This window comes from Cloeon dipterum, chromosome 4, assembly GCF_949628265.1.
Source record: "Cloeon dipterum chromosome 4, ieCloDipt1.1, whole genome shotgun sequence".
Lineage (NCBI taxonomy): Eukaryota > Metazoa > Arthropoda > Insecta > Ephemeroptera > Baetidae > Cloeon > Cloeon dipterum.
The window spans coordinates 17,942,189-17,965,440 of NC_088789.1; the positions used below are offsets into that span (position 1 = coordinate 17,942,189).

Genomic DNA, 23,252 nt, shown 5'->3' on the forward strand with positions numbered 1-23,252 from the left:
TCATTAGAACTCGAGATAATCTCAATTTTTAAACTCGCGAGAGGTGATTTTCCCTGATTTCAACCAGATTTCCAGGGAAACGGCTGCAAATTTTTCCTAAAAATGTAGTTATTTCGACACCCCGATAAAACCTAACATACTACTAACAAATATAAATAGTACAAAAAGTTAAAAAAAATTGATGACGGTGTCAAATCTCTCGTGCAAACACCCATTAACTATCTTTATTTGTATATTTTATCTTTGCAAAAACACTATTAAGTATCTAAATAGGGACTTTTAATGATCAAAAGTTTCTCATTAAAATGAAACCATCATACACGTTTTTTATATCCAGAAATGGAATAAAAGTTAATTAATTTTTTCATATCACTTCCGAGCTTCAATTACAATTTGCGTGCACATAAGACTGGAAAGGAAATTGAAATAATTCCGATGACCTGTTAAGCGTGTCGTAACCGCTTGTGACGCACATGCATGCTAATGACATGGTAAATCAAAAGCGTATTTAAATTAATTGGCCGAGAGTGCCTGCAGGGCGGAGTTTAATTCGAGCAGCTCGGATCGGAACTAACTGGCTTTCCTCCATTTTCAGTCGCCACCATAACTCACTGACAAGGTCCGCGCGAGTTTTGCAATTTTTGCACACTTTTCCTTTTGATTTATCTCCTATGTAAATTTCCCGATACTGATTTTCCTCGTGCAATTATGGCCTCAGCATTTGCAAAAAGAGGACAAGGATAGACTTTTAAATACTTTTGCATTAAATTAAAAATTTGTAGTGATAAAAAATTACCTTTAGTAAAGAGCCAACAAATTTGCATGATGTAATTCGTTCATGCGCTCACAGTTGCCCTTAATTGCAGTTTGCATTTCTATCACTCCGTGACATGAATAATAATTCCACTTGCACGCATTTGAGAAATATAAATCGGTGATTGCGTAGTTCTTACACGAATGATTGGTGAGGTTGATTTCTTCTATCCTTTCCTTTCAATCCCACGACAGTTTTACCACAGTTGCAATTTCCTGAATCGCTCTATAACGTAAATAAAGTGTTGGATTGAATTGCTTAAATTACAGTGTGTTTTTTCATTTATGTGTGCGTGGCTTTCCGATTAGATGGGGTGCTTTAGAGTAGAACTACCCCCTATATACTATCATGCTAAGAAAAAAATAAATTTTAGTTGAAAAGATTTATTCAAAATACCATTTTTGCTTAGTTTAATTTTTCCTCCCAATTTAAACTAAATATTTTTATAGTTAAAACAAAAATTTGTTATAAACATTTTGCTCTTTATATGTATTTAATACAGAAATTTATTTTAACAAAAAGTGTGTGTGTGTGAGAGTGGAATAGAGGCACGTAGCTAAGGAGCTTGTGGCAGGTCTCACAAATAAGGCCGAATTTTCACGGCGAAATTAAGCCTGGCTGACGCAAATGGAGCAGATTGAAATGGAAAGCAGGCGCGTCTAAAAGGGTTTGGGCACGCATAAGATCGGCGTAGGCGCCGTTTTAATAGCGTCGTAAGCAATAACCACCAGCAGAGAGCAAAGCGATCCGATAAATTTTATTGCCCTCTCCAAATCGGCAAAGCAAGCCGCGTTGAGAAGGTCAAGTTTTGCAAAATCCGCGCCTAGCCCCAACCAACGAACCAACGACCGAAAACGGGTTATTTTGCGCGCCTGCTTTGCCAAAGTATAGTGCTTTCTCGACTGGCGCGGGCAATTAGCACCTCCGAAAGCAGCAGCGAAAAATGCAAAGCGTGAAAAAATCACTCTGAATGCATAATTAGACGACAGCCTTGGGTGGCTGCTTGCAGATCAAAAACACCTTTGGCACTGTCACCATGTAACACTTTTGTTTTCTCATTAAGAACTATGAATTCAAGATGATTTTCCACAAAAATATATTTGATTAATTTTATGCTAAAGTTTAGCTGGTTTTTAGACATAAGAAAAATCTGTCGTTTTATCGTAATATCAAAATAGGTTTCATTAAAAAGTTTTTTTCTGTGTGACAAAACAATTGTAATTTTTCCTTCAATTTACTCGTGAAACTCGATTGTTTATCCTTTAAAGCAGTAAAAATACGTGGCTATTTTACTTATGTAACTTGGCAGAAGAAATGAAATGTGACGAAACATTAGAATCTGACTTGTTTCCATCAAAATCAATTTATTCCATTAATAAAAAAACAGTCGAAAGTTTTTCATTTATTTTTAAAATCTCTGCTAGGATTTATTTGGAAGGTGAGAGAAAAAATCGTGTAATATGACAGCTTAAACTCATTACGCATTGTGAGATGCGTGTGTTGTGAGTGCGAATAAGCGCAGATTGATCTACAAACGCCGCTTTTGTGCTTTGCCACCAGCACTTTCACTCTGGCCGTTACCAAAAGTGATCCAGTCGCGGTGGCGCCGCTAACAAAAGTGATTTTTCCTATACTCGAAGTGACATAATTTATTATTTCCATTCGTCCCTTTCCAGTGTGGGTTTGATCACTACTTCTGTTCAACCCAATCGACTTTTTCTCAAGTGTCGCTCGGATTTTTCACATCTGCGTCTGAAAACTGCCGATTGACCTCCTTTTCATTAATTTTTTCCTCCTATTAAAAATAAATATAGTAAAATCGCTGTCCTGCTCAATATTGACATATATTTTGTCGTGAAATGGATTGGCTTACGCAACGATCTGGCCATTAATCACTTGCTATCGGCCATGGTAAGTTGACTTTGATTGTCACTATTCATCTCTTGTGTCACAACCTTTGCAGAGCCACACTTTCAGATCGACGTCCACTCTCGCTAGGACTTGGGAAAGGTCGCGAATAAGCCGCGCTGGCACCTCCTAAAAATAAATAAATTGACCCCTCCCCACAGAAAATCGAGTCAAACATGTTGAATTTGCGTTAATTAATTAATTTCCTGTGTATATGAACTTTTTAAATTTTTATATAACATCGAATTTTTTGATTGAAATCTTGACTGACTTTGTTTTAAACTAAATTCAATACTTTTTCATCTCACAGATTATTAAAACGAACTTGTAAATTTATGAAAAAAAATAATTCAAATGATTTAATCTTGTTTATTATACGATACATTGCCGAGCTTTATTAGAATAAAATTAGAATACTATTAATCTGACGGCAGCGAATTGGTGAAATTTGGTATTTGTTTTGAGGCCAGATTTTTGTGACGAGAGATTTATTGCGGAATTCGGACAATTTATCACAATTTAACGATCACTTCTTCTTTCTTCGCCCTCGGCAGGCGTCTATAAACGCACAATGTTAGAAAAGTGTAGCAACAAACAATAGAGTCATTAATTATTATTGGTCGCGAAGAATGCCGAGCGAGTGTTAGTTGCGCGCGCGAGGGACGAGTTATGCAAATTTCCACCATGGGAAATGAGAGTTCAAATTAATAATTGTAACAAAAGTGTGCTCCGGGCGGCTCATTGTCAGTGTAGGTGGCGCGCAGCTTTCTATCCAGCATGGCATTTTATATTTTCTGCTTTAAATCAAGCAAAAATGTGTGTTTAATGTAGCAGAAGAATCTTCTTAAAAACAGTATTTAGTCGGTATATAAAAGTTCAACATTTTATTAATTTGGCCAACTGCCATCAGTGAAATAGTTGCTTGTTTCTTTTCCACGTAAAACTATAAATAATCAATTTCCCCTCTACCGATGGAAAAGTTTAGAAATGTTTGCAATTTTTTATCGTAAAACACGTCCACCGCATTCTGTGTGAACAGCAACCATGCACTAGAAGAGAACGTAACTCGCTGGAATTTTAAAATGGATCTGAGGCGTAGTTCCAAGGGAAAATTAAAAAAAAGAAAGCATTGCATGTGACGAAGAACGCGGTAAAATCGCATATATTTGACCTTTTTCTGAGATTTTCAGCTAAAACCCTGACTGTTTTGTAAATGTAACTCAAAATAAACGATTTGTCTGCCAAAATTAGCATTAAAATTTTGTTTCAATAAATTTTATTCACAGACATTTTAACAATAAAATTTTAAAGAAATCGCTGCTCAAAGTACGTTTGAACACATTTTCATTGTTAATACAAAGTAGCAATTTTATCCGTCAGTCGATCGGTAGGCGGCTTATTTATTTATAAAAATAATAAGGTATGAGACGCGTATGCGTACGCGACTGCTTTCAGGCGAAGCACGTCTTTCTCTCCTCGTAACGAGCGGCTGCCGACCCGTTCTTCCAGTGCTCGCAATAATCATAATAATTATAATTGCCACGAAACGGCGAGGAATTATTGTGTTGCACTTTGAAATAAGAGCGAGCGTTGCGCAAAAAGTGTCCGCGTGCGCGCAGAAATGTGAAACACACACAAGTAATGCCTGAGAGGGATGTTTTGAAAGCTCGGTCGCTCGCTCTCGGAGAAAAATTAAATGCAAGCAGTGAAAGCGCGATTTGACGTGTAATTGAAATTAAAGACCATTTTCCACCGCGGCACAGGGAAAAAATAAAACACTAGAAAGAGTTGCGCAAGTGATCCTTGAATGTATGCGTATTTAACTGTCTCGGACCAACGGCTAAAAAAACGTGACACTTGCTAATCTACGGAATGCATCGCGGAATTTGATACTGCGAGCGTCAATTCAAGGGTTTTACACCTCACTTTTTATTGTTTCACCGCAGCAAAGAGGTGCTTCCTTTTAAGGTACTCGTCGTAAAAAGTGAGAAAATTTCACTTAAACTGCTCGTAAACATATTTATTTTTGGAAGAATTTTATCTCGTGAATTTTGAGCACGTAATCAGGGAAAATAATGTCTTGTGAATTAAATAACAAGGTTGTCACCTTCAAGATTTAATTTTAGCCAAGCTGTTCCATATTGAAGAAAAACGCAATAATGAACTAAGAAACAAATTTTATCAATGCGTGATTTTTTAAGTTTCGAAAAGATTAAAAAACCCTTCTTTGTGAATTTTATAAAATTTAATTTACATCTTAGACCGATAATAATTTAATAATACAAAAATTGTATTTGTCTTTTGGCATGTACATAATTTAACACGAATAATGAGACTTTGTTTGGACCAGCAAAAAACTCAAATTCAAAGAAAAGAACAAAATGACAGTTGAAATATAAATCTTCCTTTCCATCTAGTGGCCTCAGGTGAAAATGCAAATAGCATTATAGCACATTATAAATTACAAAAACAGTTAAGAGTGTTACGTGATTTTCCTTATTACAGGTTTATTAGGCACTTTTTACACTTCTTTCAAGGAAGACGGAAATTAAACGCGAGGCGCCAGTTGCAAAAATGCTTTCTCGGTGGACCAGTTATTAATTATTCTAAATCCGTAATTTGGGAGACTTAATGCCTGACATTATCTGACTGATATCTGGCTCTCGGTAGTCTCAATGCTTGCCTGGGAATATTGAAAAGGAAATTGCTTTCAGATTGGCCGCGGCCCGAGGAGAAAATTCGCTTCCGCCACTTTTTTTATGATGTTCCCGGCGCAAAAGGTGCTTTTCAACAGCCAAACCACCGTGTGTTCATTTACATGTTTTATTTTATGAATGAGCTGCAAATTGAGTTTCTATTTTATTGTGCGCTCATTTAAGAGTTTTGCGGAAATTTTCACTCTCGCGCGCGTACCTTTGCCCACCCGAGGCCGACAAACTCGTCTCGAGCAGAGATATATATATATTCTTTGCTCGCGTATTTATTATGATTGGCAGTGTCAAAAGTGAAGCGAGAGTTTGTAATAATGTCGGTTAACGACGCACACAAGTTGATCTTGGCCACGGCATTTCGACTCGCCGCTTGGCTGCTGTAATTAATGAATTTCGAAGGAAAGCTCTCCGAAAGCGGATGATCTCTGTTCCAGCTAATTTGGACTGACAGAACAAGAGAAAAGACGTGTCTGGATAAAGATCGGCCGCACTGCACGAAACAAACAAGATCTCATGCTTTATATTGTAAAAAGTCATACAGAGAGCTCTTTACAAGAAAATTCACAACAATTAAAAAAATTAAATCTGTTTTATTAACGTGAAACATTTTCAGACAGTAGCACTTAAGAGATGAATAAATAGCCTTTACTTTTCTTTAAATATAGTGTTCTGCGAACGAGTGGTAAAGAATGTGAGGAGCAGACAACCTTAGCTCGTCGCATACAGTGACACCGACTCGAAAGTTCGGCGACAGCAATGTTAGGCATTGAACTGATTGAACGCATTGCAACTCGGCGTATTCGAGGCATCGAATGATATCTGCCGGCTGGAGAGTGAGCGCCACTCAAGGCTCAAAGTACCACTCTGCAAACAACAAACTTGAACTCTCAGGTGTCGATTTTATTGTTTTGTTCCCATGACCTTAAAATACCAGAGCACAGCCGTCTTTATGTTTCTGGCGCCTGTCGCCGCACATTTCGATTTCGTTTTCCTTCCGAGAAGACCGAAATTGCCAAACAACAAACAAGTGAAGAAGAGAGGAAAGTCGCTGATCGATATAAATAAAACGAATGATATAGAAATCGAGTAAGGCGTGACACACATTTCATTATGCGCGTCGATTCCGGACCCACGTCGGCCAGAAGAAATTAAGAGAGATCGCAAAACATCTCCGGGCGACGCACATACTGGATTAAATTGTAACTTTCGGTTTCAAGCGGTGCCTTGTTCGCTAGTTTGGTAATAAACTGAAGGTGATCGATCCTGGAAAATTGTCGAGTTGCAGCTGTTGAAGTCTCCAAAGGGACTCCCACTACTGCAACAGCATCAGTTTGCTCGTAAAACAGAATTATTAATAAACGGTGAAAATTTTTCTCCATTTTATAATTCAAAACAAGTTGTTGGGTAAAAACTGCTTGATGGGATGAAACTATTGGCGATCGCCGTCACTTGAATGCCAACAAGCGCTTTCCAAACTTCAAATTGCCGACGGGTTAGAGGGGCCTTTAATAAATTTACCAAAATAAACTTTAAAAAGAAATGCTTATAAAAAACAATTCTTCTGTGCTCATAAAAATTATAACAGTGAAAAATTAAACAAAGTGAACAAAAATAAAAATAAATACGCAGCCCGCACGACAGGCGAGTCAAGCGAGTTGCCGAGCTAAACCCCGAGCATTAAAATAATCGAACTCCAAGGTGAAATATGTGGTTTCGAATTTCACGCGGCGCCCACGCAGCTGCTCTCGGCGGCAGATTAGGGCGCTGCGTGTGTCATTAATCGGGAGCACGTAGGTGTCATCATTATATGCAGAGTGCCACCTGAGCCACGCTCGCGAATGAACAAACAAAACCCTTGAAACTGCAAAGAAGTGGCGCCTCGACCTGCCGACTCGGGTGTCGGGGGGCAGAAAAATTGCGCGAATTGCGAGCGGATTCAATTTCCCCTGACAGGCAGGCAGCGTCCTGCGGGCGGCGGCGGCCACACCAAGCAAGATCACCTTCTTTCTCTCTCTCTCTAGCTCGTGATTCGGAATATTTGTGAGAGGTGTGTGCCGCAGCCGTGCAGGCAGCCAGCCGCGCTTATTATTCCTACCCATAAACTGCTGCTTAACCTCTACTACCGCCGCTGCCCAACTCACTCGCTCGCTCTCGTGTCAGCGGCGAGGAGAAGGGAGGCTATAAAGCTTTTCACCACGCCACCGACACGGCTCTTGTTGAAAGTGAATCGAGCCTGAGAGGGTTGGCTCGCAGCTTGTGTGAACCACATGTGCCTTTATCTCTGTGCGACGCTTTGAACCATCGACAGGATTATATTCAACGACATCTGTAACTCTCTGAAATGGCAATTTTCAAGGTAGGCTCCCACGAATGCACCTTCTCCGCGTTGCGTAAGCTCTAACCCGAGAGTGGAAACAGTAGCCGGCGCGGCTCGTTTCCTTTCCGTCTCTGCCCAGCCACAGGCTATCTCTTTTCCACCTGCAGATGACGAAAGGGAAAGGTCTTAATTGCATTCGTTAGACGCGGAAAGTGTGTTTGTTTGTTGTTTTTCGTGTGGACCCATATTTTGTCTCTCAGCACTTTCTCGATCCGAGTGAAACTGTTTTAATTGTTGCAGGTTGCCCTGATCGCCGTGTTGGCCGTGGCCGTGACTGCCAGACCCGGAGACAAAGATGAAAAGGTAAATTGCTTTTTCCCTTTCCCCCCAAAATCCGCCTGTGTCGGAATCCAACTATTTGCAACTGATCAAAATAGTTCATTTGAGACATGAAAACAAGTTCTGCCACCATCTGGCAGAACGTAAGCCAAATTTGGCTCGGCTTGTTAATGAGAAAAAAATAGTGCGCACACACCTTGCTGCAAGCTAATATTTTATCTGCATTTTCATGGCTGACAGAAAAAAATTGCTGCCCAGCATGAAATTTAAATTAAGATTATCACACCCAGGCGTTGTTATTGCGCTTTTAAAACGTTCAAGACAGGTCCAATTCCTACTAAATGCTTAGATGCGATTTTTGCTTATCGTTGAAATTCTTTTCGATGTGGATTGAGTCGTTTGCACACGCATATACCTGGAAAGCACATTAAAAGCAATTTTTCGCCGCGCGCGGCCACTAATAAACGAGAGTGGAAACTCGTTCGGCTGACCACATGGCCCGTGCGACAACATGCGTGGTCCAAAAGTCGAAAGCATGATTTGGAAACATAAGCCTTTTCGTACTGGGTGGGAGCGGATTGGCCAATTTTTGGCATCTGCCCAAAACGAGTCAATATTAATTGGTCCGCGCGTTTTTTCTCCGTTTTACTCGCCGGCGCGATGCATTAGGCAAACGAGTTACGCCCTTTGTTTCCCAGGTCTTTTTCCTTTTAAATCTCTCATTTGAGTGGTAATGTAGCTGAGTGTAATGTGGAGCATAAGTTGCGCCGCGGGCCGTTCTTCTTGAAACGATATTCACTCTCTATTGAGTATTTGTAGGCTAAACAGGTTATCCAACCTGCAGGGCTGTGGCAGTCACTGGAATTTTAAACGCATAAATGGAGAGTTTGCGCGGATTAAATTGCAGCGGCTTAATTTTTCGAAAGGCGAGACAGTAGCGTGTTACACAACAGTTCCTTTTCGCGTCTGTTCTTCGCACAAATTCGCCAAATTCGCGTTGATGCAATCGACGAAAGTCCGTCGGGCTGTGGATATGGCGCATTGTTCCACAAAAACCCTAACAACATCATTTAAAGGCACGACCGGTCGGGCAGGTTGTTCTCGTCGCGGAAAGCATTTTATTATCCGTGTTATTTATTCGAAAATTATTCTGGAAATTGTCGAGCACCTGCCCGAGTCCGGATCCATCGCTTTCCCGTGCACCGCGCGGTGATAAAATAATTTTGATTTACTCTCTGCCCGGAATTCGCCTTTGTTTCAATAGCAATATAAACGCGATTTAGATACGTGTCTCGCGGCTAGTGTGGCGGCGGTTATACTTTTCACTTTCACTGCCAACGAGAGCGACACCAAACGGAACTTCTTGTTCTCGCGCAGCCTTTTCAGATCTCCCCGCAGATGATCGATAATCCATTGTCTGAGCCGCGGCCGAGGTGTCGAGGAATTCGCGGCTTTTTCGACACAATGGCTCCGACACACCGAGCAACAGAGACACTTATCGAGAGGCGTGTGTTGTAGTACATATTTGCAATTTAAATTGCCGGAATGTGAATTCCGCCACCTCCGAATTGCTGCCGATTAGCACCGAGTCGCATTCCTTTTCTAACTCGAGAGCAATTAGCATTCACCTTTTCTCTCATAGAGCATAACGCGTGGGAAAATCTGCAGCTCTCCATTTAATTGTGCGAATGTGACTCTACCTTATTGTCATACTCTGGTTCTCGTCTTTCAAATCCAATTAAAATTGATGATTGAGAATTTAAAGCATAAAACTTCCAAGTAAAATCAGTCTAGCGGCTATCCTTTCGAACTACATGAGCCCCGAGGCTGGCGGAGTAATTTACTACTGAAATCAGAGGTCGCGTTTTCGACCTTGGTGTCTATTATCGAGAGAGCAAACCAGACAATATGGTATCAATTATGCAGCCCTCGGTGCTGAATCACCCGGGACAATACTAATAAGCAGCTGCTAAGTGACGCGCGGCTTAATTAGTGCTGTGTGCGTGCAAGGCCGGGCGAAGGAAATCAGATCGGAGCCGAGATTCGTGGCTAATAGTTTTGGGTCCTGCTCTCCACGTTGGTCAATAATTAATAATGGCACGGAGAGCAGCTCAGTCACTTTTGAATTTCAAAACCCACCGGTATGAAAGTTGTCTCTAGTAAGTGGTGTAATGAGAGGAAAATTCAATGTGTGCGCTTTGCTCAGCTCACAAAACTGGTTCATTATGAATCTAGATCACACCGGCAGTCCATCTCTTTTCCTCGTTTTTTCGCTCACCACGTGCGAGCGATTGGATTTCTCTCTCGTCTCCTAACGCTTTTGTCATTGCACATATTGTCTGTCCTAATCCACGCGTAGGGGTCTAGGTAAAAAAGATTTCTAATTCCGACTCTGATGCTTGCAGACGTCTCAGCCGTACGAGTTCGAATACGAAGTGTCCGCGGCGGCCACGCCCCACTCAGGCGGCAGCAGCCACCAGGGCCACGCAGAGGCACGCGTCGGTGACCATTCTGTCGGCCGCTACTTCGTGCAGCTGCCCGAGCAGGGTGCGCACACCCGCGTCAGCTACACCACCGACCTGTGGGGCTTCCACCCCGTTGTTTCGTATGGCTCCAAGCAGTCGTCGACCCGTTTCGCCTTCGGTGACCGCGCCATCGCTGCTCTGAACGCCAACCCCGGCGGACCGGCCACCATCAACGAGCCCTCCACCGGAAGCATCGCCGGTAACCTGCCCGTCAGCATCGACTCGGCCGCCAAGGTTGGCCACGCCGACGTCAGCGAGACCCTGCACACGCTGGCCGCCGCTGGCAACCCGCCCATCCCCGCGCAGCTCGAGCGCGAGCTGAACGATGCCAAATTCCACCTCGCTGCCGCCCAGTCCGCCCCGGCCAACCCCAACAAGGGTGCCGTCTATGCCGCCGGCCACGCCGTCGTCAAGGCGCCGGTCGTCGCTCCCGTCCTCGCCACCCCTGCGCCGCCCGTGCAGCAGGTGCAGGTTGTCACCCCCGCCCCCGCCCTGTACCAGCCCGTTCAGCAGGCCCCAGTTTACCAACAGGCCCAAGTTTACCAACAAGGCCCCGTGGTGCATCAGCTGGCCATCCACGAGCAGCAGAGGAAGGTCGCCCCTGTTGTGTACACCGAGTTCAACAGCAACAACCACATCCTGGCCAACCAGCACCCTGTGAGCGTCACCCCGGCGCCTTTCGCCGTCTCCACCACGCCATTGCCCCTGGTTTCGCCCACGCCTACCTCTTTCTACGCCAGCCCCCACCCCCAACCCGTGGTTCACTCGTCAGGTGGCCTCTTCCATGCCTCCACTCTGGCCCCCGCCGCCTACAGCGTCACCCCCAAGCCCCTCCTGCAGCACGTCGCTATCGCCAGCACACCTAGGCCCATCGTCGTAGCTGATCTTGAGCACCAGGTTCACCACGTTCCTGTTCACGTGCCGGTCCCTCAGAAGGAGATCGTCCACGTTGACCGCCCCTACCCCGTTGAAGTGACCAAGTACGTCGACCGTCCCGTCCAGGTGCCCGTCGAGGTCACCAAGTACGTCGACCGTCCCGTCGAGGTTACCAAGTACGTTGACAAGCCCGTCCACGTCCCCGTGGAAGTCACCAAGTACGTCGACCGTCCCGTCGAAGTGACCAAGTACGTCGATAAGCCTGTCCACGTGCCCGTTGAGGTCACCAAGTACGTTGACCGTCCCGTCCAGGTTACCAAGTATGTCGACAGGCCCGTCGAAGTCACCAAGTACGTTGACCGTCCCGTCCAGGTTACCAAGTATGTCGACAGGCCCGTCGAGGTCACCAAGTACGTTGACCGTCCCGTCCAAGTTACCAAGTACGTCGACCGTCCCGTTGAAGTGACCAAGTACGTAGACAGGCCGGTCATCAAGCACGTGCCCGTGGAGAAGACCGTTCTTGTGCAGGGCCCCACGATCGAGAAGCACATACCCGTGCCGGTCACCAAGGTAATCTCCGTGGACAGACCTGTGCCTCATCCCGTACCCGTTCCCCACCCCGTGCCCTACGCACAGTACGTGCTGAACGTGCCCTACCAGTACGGTGGTGCGTACGGCTACGGCGCCAATTACGCTGGCAAGGTCAAAAGCGAGTCCTACGCCGACGCCGCCTACAAACTGGACGGCTGGAGGGCTAACGTGAAGAACTTCAATGGACTGCAAACCGAGGCCATCCTCAAGTCGGGCTATGGAGGCGCCAGTCTGCGCACCGAGAGCGCTGACCTGAGGGGCTTCAAGGTGTCCAAAACTCTGCTGCCGGCCGCCGACTACCTGCCGCCCGTTGGCCCCACCAAGGTCACCCTCACCGTCGAGCCGCACGTGCACAGTGTGGACTCCAAGGGACGCACCCTGTGCGAACTCCAGGGCAGCTTCAAGCCTCCTTTCGTGGCCTCCAAGCTTCTCTCCACCTCTTACGACGATGGCACCTGGTAGACTCGCAGCCGCCGTAAATTAATTAAGTACCTTATCAACCCTTCAAAAGGACTGACGATTAAAGAGTCTTATTGGAGTCGTGAGTCGCGGCTAATGCGATTCATTCATTCTTTTATTTTTCGGCACACTCTTTAATGAGCATGTACTTGACGCGCGCGCCCATCCCGGTTTAGTGTATTATTTTGCTCTCTTTATCTTTCTCTTTCTCTCATCACACTTATTGTAGGTATACTACTCATCTCTGTCCTCTCATCATCACGCACGCATTAATTATCTTATAATATATGTATTAGCATGTATTTTTGACTAACAATGAAAATACAGCATCATTTGTGATAAAAAGTGGACAAAACACGTTACGCATTACTGCTATACTTGCTCTCTATCAGCTCTCTGCTTCCTTAAGTTACGCGCCATTTAACACACCTCGAAATTGGTTGAAAATGCATAAAACAATTTCCAAATAGAGTCAATATTGGTTGATTGTATCATTTTAGTTGTTAGTTTTTGTAAATGATATTTTTATTTTGTATATATGCAAATTATGTTCAATAAAATTAATTATACAATTACTTGAGTAATATTTTAATTTTCACGTTTCCCAGGTTAACTTTATTTTACGCCTTAAGCAATCACAAATTTAATAAATAGATAATCCCCCAACCGTAAGTGAGGCTACAGATTTCAAATATAAAAAAATGAGAAAAATCTTTTAATCAAAAGCTGTTTTCTCGACTATGAAGGGTGGATATCTCATTAAAATACAACTTCTGTCATTCCGCTCACTTAGGTATAGTTATTTAAATAAGATCAAAACATTTTGGCGTATTTCATGTTCATAATTTTTCAAGTCTGAAAGGAAAAAATAATATTCGGTTTATTCTTGCAGCAAACGGAAGTTGGCCTGGATCTCGTCGTAGAGGTTGTCAAACTCTTCCCTGATATTCTGCTCGCCGTCCTTGACAGGGTCCTGAATAAATGAAAAGTGGATTATTTTACAGCAATCGCATGGAGCATTTCAAGAGCAAACCTTGAACTTCATCGAGGAGAGCTTGTATAGGATGGGATTCATTCGGTCCCTGATGATGGCCCAGGTGATCTTGTCTTCGGTTTGGGCTGTCGACTCAACGGCGTGTTGCGCCATGTCATAAAAGCCGACCATGTTTTTCAGCATGCCGACAGTTTTGTAGAATGGGCAGTAGCGATCGTATGGTGTGTAGCTAAAATTAAATTTCAATATTAAATTTACTAATAAATTTATTTTTATTCCTCACCCGTTCTGCTGGAGGAAATCATCTTTGAGAAGCTTGGCCACTTCCAGGGTGATTTTGTCACTCTCAGCGAGGGATGCTTTGCCGACGAGCTGCACGATTTCAGACAAGTCTTCCTCCTCCTGAAGGATCTCCTTTACTTTGGTTCTCAGAGCAGTGAACTCGGGGTACTCCTTATCGTAATATTCCTCAAGTGCCCTCATGTACTTGCTGCAAAATAATAATTTTTGTTTTAACTGTGAGATCAAAATTATCATAGGTTCTATATAGAACGATAAAAAAATCAGTCTGGACTCGATCAAATTAACCTGTAAGAAATGAGCCAGTTGATGGAGGGGAAGTGCTTGCGTTGGGCCAGCTTCTTGTCCAAGCCCCAGAAGACCTGCACGATGCCGAGGGTGGCTGAGGTGACAGGGTCAGAGAAGTCACCGCCGGGAGGCGACACGGCGCCGACGATGCTTACGGAGCCTTCGCGGTTGGGGCTGCCGAGGCAGGTGACGCGTCCAGCGCGCTCGTAGAAGGAGGCGAGGCGGGCACCCAGGTACGCAGGGTAGCCAGAGTCGGCAGGCATTTCGGCCAGACGACCTGAGATTTCTCGCAGAGCCTCAGCCCAACGGGACGTCGAGTCGGCCATCATGGACACGTTGTAGCCCATGTCACGGAAGTACTCAGATAGGGTGATACCTGATTGATTTGAAAATTAATAGCACGATTTGAATAATGTTGCATGATTTGAAAATTTATAAAAAATTATATTTATGTGTATAACATGAAAAATGATTAATTAATGACTTGTATTTAAATTAATTTGTATATCTTAAGCAATGTTTTAAAATTCATTTTAAAGCAAATCAAATTTACAGAATTTTTTTAAGAAAGCAAAAATGATATCCAATACGCTTTTATAGTAATTATTATAATTTTACTATGGTTAAGATCAAGATTAGGTCAGGAGCAGGCACAGCCCCAAAAAAATTTAACATTTTTCAAATCTTTTAAAAAAATCTATCGTCACATTATGAGTTGTTAATTTCTTAGTTCATTAATTCATCTTCTTCATGTCGATTGAAAAATATTATTTTCTCAAATTATTACCAAAATTAAATGAGAGAAATCTTCTACATTTTTAAGTGAAATTGAAAATTATTTTTATCAAGATTGTGTTGAGTCAGAAGTATTTTTTATTTTCTTGTTAGAATATTTCAAATAAAATTTTAAAAGTTCTTGCTGAAAATATATTATCAACAAGATATTATAATTTAAAAGCACTAAGCACCATTAATAATTGTCAAAATATTTTCTCCATTTTTCAAGCTTACCAGTGTAGATGGAGGCTTCACGAGCAGCGACTGGCATGTTGGAAGTGTTGGCAACCAGGGCTGTGCGCTTCATGATCGACTCTGTGACGCCGTTGTTGTCGCAAGTCAGCTCAGGGAAATCACGGAGTACCTGAATCAAAACAAATTTAGACGTGGATGCGTTGTAAACAAATTCATCTTTACCTCAGACATCTCGTTACCACGCTCTCCACAGCCGACATAGACGATGATGTCCGAATTGGAATACTTGGACAGCGACTGCGAAATCACAGTTTTTCCGCAGCCAAAAGCTCCAGGAATCGCGGTGGTGCCACCCAAGACACAACTAAATAATAATTTAGATTTTTAATAAGGAAAGTGTCTTAAAATGTCTTTAGTAGTAATTTTGATTGAATAAAAAATAATTGTTTTAAATTTGATTTTCTGAAACTGAACTTACGGGAAGAGAGCATCAAGCACGCGCTGCCCGGTGAGCAGGGGTCGGTTGGCGGGCACCTTTTCAGCACAAGGTCTCGGCGAGCGCACGGGCCACACGTGGACCATTTTATGCTTGGTCTTCTCTCCGTCAAACTCAGTCTCCAGAATTACGTCCTGCAAGATTAAAAAATCAGTTGGTGCGGTCTGATAGTAAATGTTACTGCTAGGAAAAATTACGTTTATTGTGTAGTTTCCAGGCTCGGCGATGTAGGTGATAGTGCCTTTGGCTCTCGGCGGCAACATCATCTTGTGTTCTTTGATCAGCGAATTTTCCATGACAATGCCGTAAATGTCACCACCAGTGATGTGGCTGCCAACCTGAAAATGAAATATAATTAACGAAAACACATCTAACGGTAACGTGCGCGTGGCTTGATCAGTAATATATTTAAAGAGTGTGGTAATTAAAATTTCACATCAAAATTACAATTAAATTTTTACCTTCATATTATTCGCAGCCGAGAATTCCCACTCAGTATTGGAGTCGAGAGCGGGAATGAAGACGCCCTTGGGGATGTAAATCGAGTTGGAGATTTCGTTGATGGTCTGCAGCGGCCGTTGGATGCCGTCGAAGATGGAGCCCAAAATGCCGGGGCCGAGACTGACGGACAGCGGCTGGCTGGTACGCAGGACCTCGTCGCCGACCGTCACGCCGGACGTCTCTTCATACACCTGGATGGTGGCCATGTCGTTCTCCAGACGGATAATCTCGCCCACCAGCTTTCCAACTCCGACGCGAACCAGCTCGTACATCGCGGACCCTCCCATCCGCTCGGCAATCACCACTAAAATTTTGCAAATTGTCTTAAAAATCACTCAATTCCTAAAAAATATATTTTCTTATAAATTTGAAAAGGGCGTGGTATTTTTTTTAATATTTAAAACAATTTTTATTTTTTAATTATACTAAAAGGTGTTTCCATGAGAGTTTTGATATCATCTGTAATTTTTCAACTATTTGCTGATCACCATTTTTATTTCTAGTATTTTGTTTTGAGTGCTACAGAGGTTTTGGATAAGCAAGTTTGCCGGAAACATAGGAAGCCATTTTTCTCGAAAACCACGGTGAAATTTGGAAAATCAGCCTCTCGTAATGGCTTACAAAATTGAGATAATCTCGAGTTCTAATGAAACATCAGACTTTTGCCAAAAGATTTTAGATGGCGAATAACTTTTAAAATTACAAAAATATAGTGGAATTTTCCAAATTTGGGTATTATTTTTAATTTATTACTGAGATTTCAATATCTTAAAATCAGCCTCCTTTTTAAGTTCGTCCTTATTTAGTTCAGCAGAATAGGGAGAATATCAAAACAGCACAAACTGTCAATTTTGATCTGCGGAATATGTTGGGGGGCATTCCTAAGGTTAAACAGACCTTAATAACAGTGTTTAGAAATTTAGTCCTGGCGTCAGGATAGCCCTCGAGCGATCAATTTCATTCAATTCTCATGTGTAGGCAATTTAACGACGCCTGATAAGCTCTGTATTGGTTCAACCTACACGATCTGCTCACCGGTGGAACGGTCAAGTTGTGAACTTTTAAAATATGTGCAACGAAACCCTTTAGAAGCCATCAGGGCACACAGGAACGAGATATTTGGCACATATTAGAGTGTATCCTGGCCTTCAAAAGGTCGAATGGCACACCTCTATTGCACAATAACAACAAACTAAACAATTAAAATAATGGTGCTCAACAAAAACATGAAAAATTGCAGATCAAATGAAATCTCTCGTGGAAACTACCTTACATAAATTTTTTGAAAATATCTCAATGGTCCTCTGAATTGAACGTGGTAGCAAATAATAGATTCAATTGTTGCAAATCTGTGACATTTTTTTCTGACGAATAATTAAAACCATTAAAAAAGGTTTTAATTGTTCAATTCCTGGGGCCTATTTTAATTAAAATTTTATGCTTCTTTATGTTATCATATTTAATTTCAAAATTTATTTTTTTGCAGAGATAAAAACAGTAAATGGAATAAAATTAGAGTAGGTTTTAAGCAGGCCGCATCAGAAATAATAAAGATGCTTTTAACTTTCTTGTTATGGAATATTAAATCATATTATTCAAGTTTAATGGTATATTTTTCAATATTTCTTGTTTGTAAATAAGTGGATACTAACGTTAATGGATTTTCAGTGCTTTAGGGCGTTTCAAAATACGGTATTGGAGATTAATACGAATTTCTTGTACTCACCAGGCCCGGAAACGGCGTGCACGTAACCGACCTTCTTCTCGCTGTAATCATCAACAATTCTCGGCAAAGACGTAGACATGTTGGAAGCTCCTGAAAAAAATATATAATTATTTCACTGCTTCCAAATTACCATAAAAAAGTCGAACGGAGGTCTGACGCCGTTAAGCAATTTGTTGGGAAATCAATTATATTTCTGATATTCCGCAATCACAATGAAATCGCTGTGGATTTTACTTTTTACGACTGGAAGAGCTGAATGAAATTCAGACGAGGACTGCTGCTCCTCCTGCGATTGGGTTAGAGAATTTCAAAAAATTCCCTGATAAATCAGCACCAGCTGTCAGATTTGAGGTTAAAAATGCACTGACAAAGCTAATTTCAAACCTTTCAAACCTATAACTAACGTTGGAATGAAAAACAGTTCCCCCACTCACTACATTTGACTTGTTTTCGAGGTTTTTGGTACTACACATATGAAGTATTTTACCGAGGAACCGACGAAAACATTTTGAATTTCACCATATTTTGTCAAGATCCAATAACTTAATTTACCGTTTCTATAGCATTTGTTCAGTAACCAATCACGATGAGCATCACTCGTAGATTGATCGTATGGCTGCAGAAAGCTCGCCGGGACTCGCACACTGTCCTCACTAATCCGATGCTGCATTTTAGACCTTGACAAACCTAATCAGTAATTAAAATATTATCATTCTCTGCATATTATTTCTCACCTGCAAAACAATTCGTTGTTTAGTCTTCAACCCCCAATATTCACATAAACTTGTGCTTTTAACAGATTTAAGGAACCGTTGCTGTTTTCAACTCGTTGCTTTTCAAAGGAATGATAGTCTTTTAATGATGTTATCACTTTAAACAGCCTTTCATGTAGACAAGTTATTATATTCCAAGAAGGTCCAATGACGAGAGGCTATCATTTAATATCTGCCTGTGAACCATGAAAAATTTCGAAAGAAAGAAGATTTTTTCAAGATAGCAAGGTTTTTATAAAATAAATCAAAATATTACAATTAAAACGAGAGCAAGATCATTTTTTTAATATTTGTTCTCGTGGTTATCATCATTAAAATATTTTGTATAATTTTATTGCATGCAGAGGTAAAAATTGTCATTGAAACCAAAAATCAATTTTAATTTCTTAACATCTTTAAAACGTATGAAAAGAACTTCTGGTAATTATCGCTATCATTTACAACTATTTTCAATACCTTAATAACAGACACGCAAATAACGTGTTATGGAGATTTCAAAAAGAAAGGTATGCAACCGGGACGACTGCTATGCGATGCGAGTAACCTACCATAAAGTTGCTCCACTCACGAAAACTCTTTTTAGGTCAATGCTTATTTCCGTTCGTTTTTTATTACAGCAGAAGAAAAGTAGTCCTTGGATCCAGCGATTTTGATGATTTTTTTGAGTGCCAGAACTTTGTCCAAATTGACTGAAAAACCCGTTGGTAAAAATGTCTGTGGGATTTTTAGAGCAATTAAAAGTATCATTGGGGATTTTGAAAATGACACGTAACTTTGTTCATGTTGGTTGAAGAACATAAACACGGAAGCCGTTTTACTTAATGCAAAAAACGTTTATGTTTACCTCAAAGCTATAGGTCAAGGAAACAAAATAATTTTTTCAATTTGAGAATCAAATTTAAAAATCAGGGCTGTAAGATTGTTGAGTTTTGATATTTTGTGTAGCACAAATATTCAGTTAAGGATCGTCTAAATCTGGAAAGGATTCTTTACAATTTTTTATTACTAAAAAAGAGCAACGAAAATTGATTTTCAGATTTTAGAAAAATGTTCTCACGTCCAAATTTCAGCTTCTAATTGTCAGATTTTCTAAAACCAAACACCGCTAGACTAGTCTCAATCTCTCCTAGTTAGCCAAAACACGATTAGAGTGTAAAGATTTTATTGAAGCATTATATAAAGAATTTTTTTTAATAATACTGATTTAAATGCGATGTGTAATTAATGTTTTTCAACGTCTTAATAATATAATGTCATGTGTTGTCATTTATTTTGTTTTTTAATTCTAACAATTAAAAATACCTCTTTTTTACCTGAAAATCCCTCTTAAATGCCACCAATTAATTTAATTATTTTTTGGTAATTGAATTTATAAAGTTTCAGCTGTTTAACTTAAAATATCCTCTATAATTTAGCAATGAAAATGTATGAAGCTCATTAAAACATGCATGATATCGGTGTATTAATAAAAAAAACAAATATTTAAATAAAAAGTTGTTGAAACCTCTCTGTGAAACGTGAAATATGGAAATTAAAAGACGTCAAATAAAAATGAATCAGCAATATTGGACGGCACAATTCATCGGAAGCTGGACATTGAACTGCCGGACAGACTAGAGAGAAAAAATAGCAGCAGTGAAAGCTTTTGTCCGAGTCATCTCTGCCATACGCACACGAGTCGCCCGCATTAAAAGAGCCGCCGGCCTGTTTTTCGCTTTCTCTAATCTTCGCCACCGAACCTCGCAAAATGTTAAATATGAATAGTGCAAACGTAAGCGCGAACCGCTAGAAATTTGTAAACAGTTTTCATTCCAATTAAGTTAAATTTGATAGAGAAATTTATTCATATTATTTACATAATTACACACTTGATCAAAATATTTAATTTGGTTTTATTATTTAATATAGTTGGCCTTAAAGACAAAAATAGAGGAGCTCTGCCTAACACAAAATAAGTTTTTAAGGTTTTTAAAATTTTCATATAAAATGCGATTTATGATGATTTCACGCTGTTTGTCGTTCAAAGGATATACATATTTCTAACATTACGTTGTATTTTTCCTTTTATATTTAAAGACGTTGCAAAAAATTTTTTATCCTAACTATTCTCTGCAAAAATTGGAAAGGTGAGCTTAAATTTTTCTAGATTACCTTTTAAATTACTCATAAAAATACGAATTTCCCATGTTTGTGAGTTTGCATGCCAATCAAAGAAATTAATATCCTTCCAAAGCCTCTTGATTTTCTTATTTAAAAAAGCGTATTACCTAATTTCCAGGAGTTTGCTGTAAAAAATGAACAAAATACTCCTAGTCTACTCATTCCCATTAACGAGCTTCCGGATTCGGTTTCGTCGTTAAAAGATGCTTACTGCCTCAACATTTTCTCTCTTAAAAATTCACGTGCATTCATCCAGGAATCAGAAATCAGCAGTCTTTTAATATGTGTGCGATTGGTTTCGATTGCTTTCTAAAAAAAAAATGCAAAATCATGAAAAAATAATGATTCGTCAGTTTTTTCGATCCCTCATTTTTTCATGATAGTTTTTCTGCAAGATGCAAATCTTAAAACGCATTTCTAAATGTTAAAATACATGTCAACCATTGTCCATCCCGTTAGCTCACATTCTTAAGGTATTCTTAGGTGTGTTGAGGTGTTGAGACAATGAAGCAGATATAAGATACTAAAGTCTCAAAGCGCTCCAAAATTGTCCTGACCCACCGCTTGCTGGTTTTTGCACCTTTCCAGCGGCTTTAGGGTACAATGACTGGCGTTTCAATAAAAAGATCTTGCTGCGAGGAGGCGAAAAGATAGCAAAATTGGGCCCAAGCTCCTCGGCGGCCTCTCAGGTCCCAAATACGCCTGGCGGTGATATTGGTACCCGCTACTGGATGTGCTGAGCAGACGAGATTCAAAAAAACTTCACTAATTAAATATTTAAATTACGCGGAAGACAGCTTTAAGTTCTTGCAATTAGCAGTTTTATTCGTCGAAATAACGATTCAAATTCCTTCCCAGCAAGCCCCATAAACATAATGAAGTCGTTTTCCAGAGGTTACTCTGCATTAAGTCCATATTATGCGGTGAAAGTTGGTGCGGATGTGTCTGTTAAGTATATCCGCGGATGAACAACTTGACAGCAAGATGATGGATATTCTCGGGGCAACCCAAAAGTGCTCCCTAATCAATCTACCGAGTTGACTGTTCGATCCAGAACTGTGCCAATTCCATTATCTCACCCACAGGTAGGAGGGACAGGCGCATTCACTCTCTTCACACTACAGGCAGCTATAGCTCCGAATGGAAATTAATTAAGTGTCTGTGAGTGTCACCTTCAATGACAACAGTATTTAATTACCTAAATGCTATTTCAAACCCATCTAAGATTAGTGGATAAATCAACAGTACAATTTTTAGGGAATAATTGAATTTTGACATTATAACAGAAATTCTAGCTAAAATTATGATTCAATTATTGATTTATTTTAATTATTATTATTTAATTATTCATTTTGCAGAAACAATCGAAGATAATTTATTTCCAAATCACGCCCCAATCCTTAAAAATTCAAAATTCATGCTCAGTTGATGGTTCGAATATCACACCAGTCACAGAAAAAGTTAATGGATAATCAGTTTCGCACATATATAAAAATAGCTACTGCAATAACGGCAAAATGAGTATAAAATAATATATAGGGATTCCTAGTGATATTCCTCATAAAAATACAAAAATCGAAATCTTACGAATATTGTAACGATTTATTTTTAAAATAGGTCAGTTAGAAGGAATTATTTATAAAAAAATGTGGTCAATGACTCCATGCGTGAGGCGCAGTACTATTTGTTTTGCCCCACATTCAGACCTTCATTTGAAAGCTTGAAACACGTCTTACGCTTTGTTCTTCATTTCTCATTCATCTTTGACGCGATCAGAAGTCGCAATTAATTAATTCAAACTTTCTAAGGTGCAAAGCAATCATACGCAATGAGCCGATAGCAGAAAGTGTGATTATATCTCGCCGATTACAAGTTCAAGTTTGATCAAGATCACTGCACTCGGCGCGCCAATAATAACTTTCCTTCTCTTTGACGACTGAATATCAGCAGCTGACGGACTCAGTAAAGCATAACTCTATTGCACGCACCAAATCTTTTCGTATAATAATCTGTCAGCCTTGAGCAGGTGGAATTTTCTTTTTTCTTTTGTCATCTCCAACTGTTTTCCCTTTATCATGAATGTACATCTTTCTAAAGAAACCACATATTGTAAAGTGATGAGCCGATGATGGCCATGAAAGGTACATAGTTCTGGAAGGCATCTGATGAGCTTGATGAAATTTTTCTTACTGGAATTGCCATAGAAAAAACTCCGAATTTCCCACATTTGCGGATTGTACAGAGGCACTCTTGTATTGCGAGTTTTGGAATGTTAGAGTTGTTGTCTCCAAATAGGTTACAATTGGTCGAAGAACAAAAATTCGTAAACCGCTGAACTCATCTCGTTAAGTCAAACAACTTTTTTATAACCCCAAAATGGTAGGTCAAAGTTCAAGGTCACTACAAACTAGAACATTGTACTATTTTGGGTTTCAACAAACTGTTTGCACGCCCAAATCTCTGCTTGTAATGGTTGGAATGTAAAAAAAATTGCACCTCTTA

The 23,252-nt window shown here is 40.6% G+C and overlaps 2 protein-coding genes across 2 annotated transcripts; one reads left to right on the plus strand and one right to left on the minus strand.

Annotated features, from left to right (window-relative positions):
• Nucleotides 1–7,624: 7,624 nt before the first annotated feature.
• Nucleotides 7,625–13,115, plus strand: LOC135942171 (calphotin-like). The gene is made up of 3 exons (XM_065488156.1): nucleotides 7,625–7,789; nucleotides 8,051–8,113; nucleotides 10,495–13,115. Exons 1-3 carry the CDS (start codon nucleotides 7,775–7,777, stop codon nucleotides 12,541–12,543), a joined length of 2,127 nt encoding a protein of 708 aa, XP_065344228.1. The 5' UTR covers nucleotides 7,625–7,774; the 3' UTR covers nucleotides 12,544–13,115.
• A 237-nt stretch (nucleotides 13,116–13,352) lies between these two features.
• LOC135942172 (V-type proton ATPase catalytic subunit A-like) lies at nucleotides 13,353–18,131 on the minus strand. The gene is made up of 11 exons (XM_065488157.1): nucleotides 18,052–18,131; nucleotides 17,818–17,907; nucleotides 16,052–16,395; nucleotides 15,788–15,928; nucleotides 15,573–15,724; nucleotides 15,317–15,458; nucleotides 15,134–15,263; nucleotides 14,123–14,498; nucleotides 13,818–14,024; nucleotides 13,574–13,763; nucleotides 13,353–13,513 (listed from the first exon to the last, which is right to left on the minus strand). Exons 2-11 carry the CDS (start codon nucleotides 17,894–17,896, stop codon nucleotides 13,421–13,423), a joined length of 1,854 nt encoding a protein of 617 aa, XP_065344229.1. The 5' UTR covers nucleotides 17,897–17,907; nucleotides 18,052–18,131; the 3' UTR covers nucleotides 13,353–13,420.
• Between the last annotated feature and the right edge of the window lie 5,121 nt (nucleotides 18,132–23,252).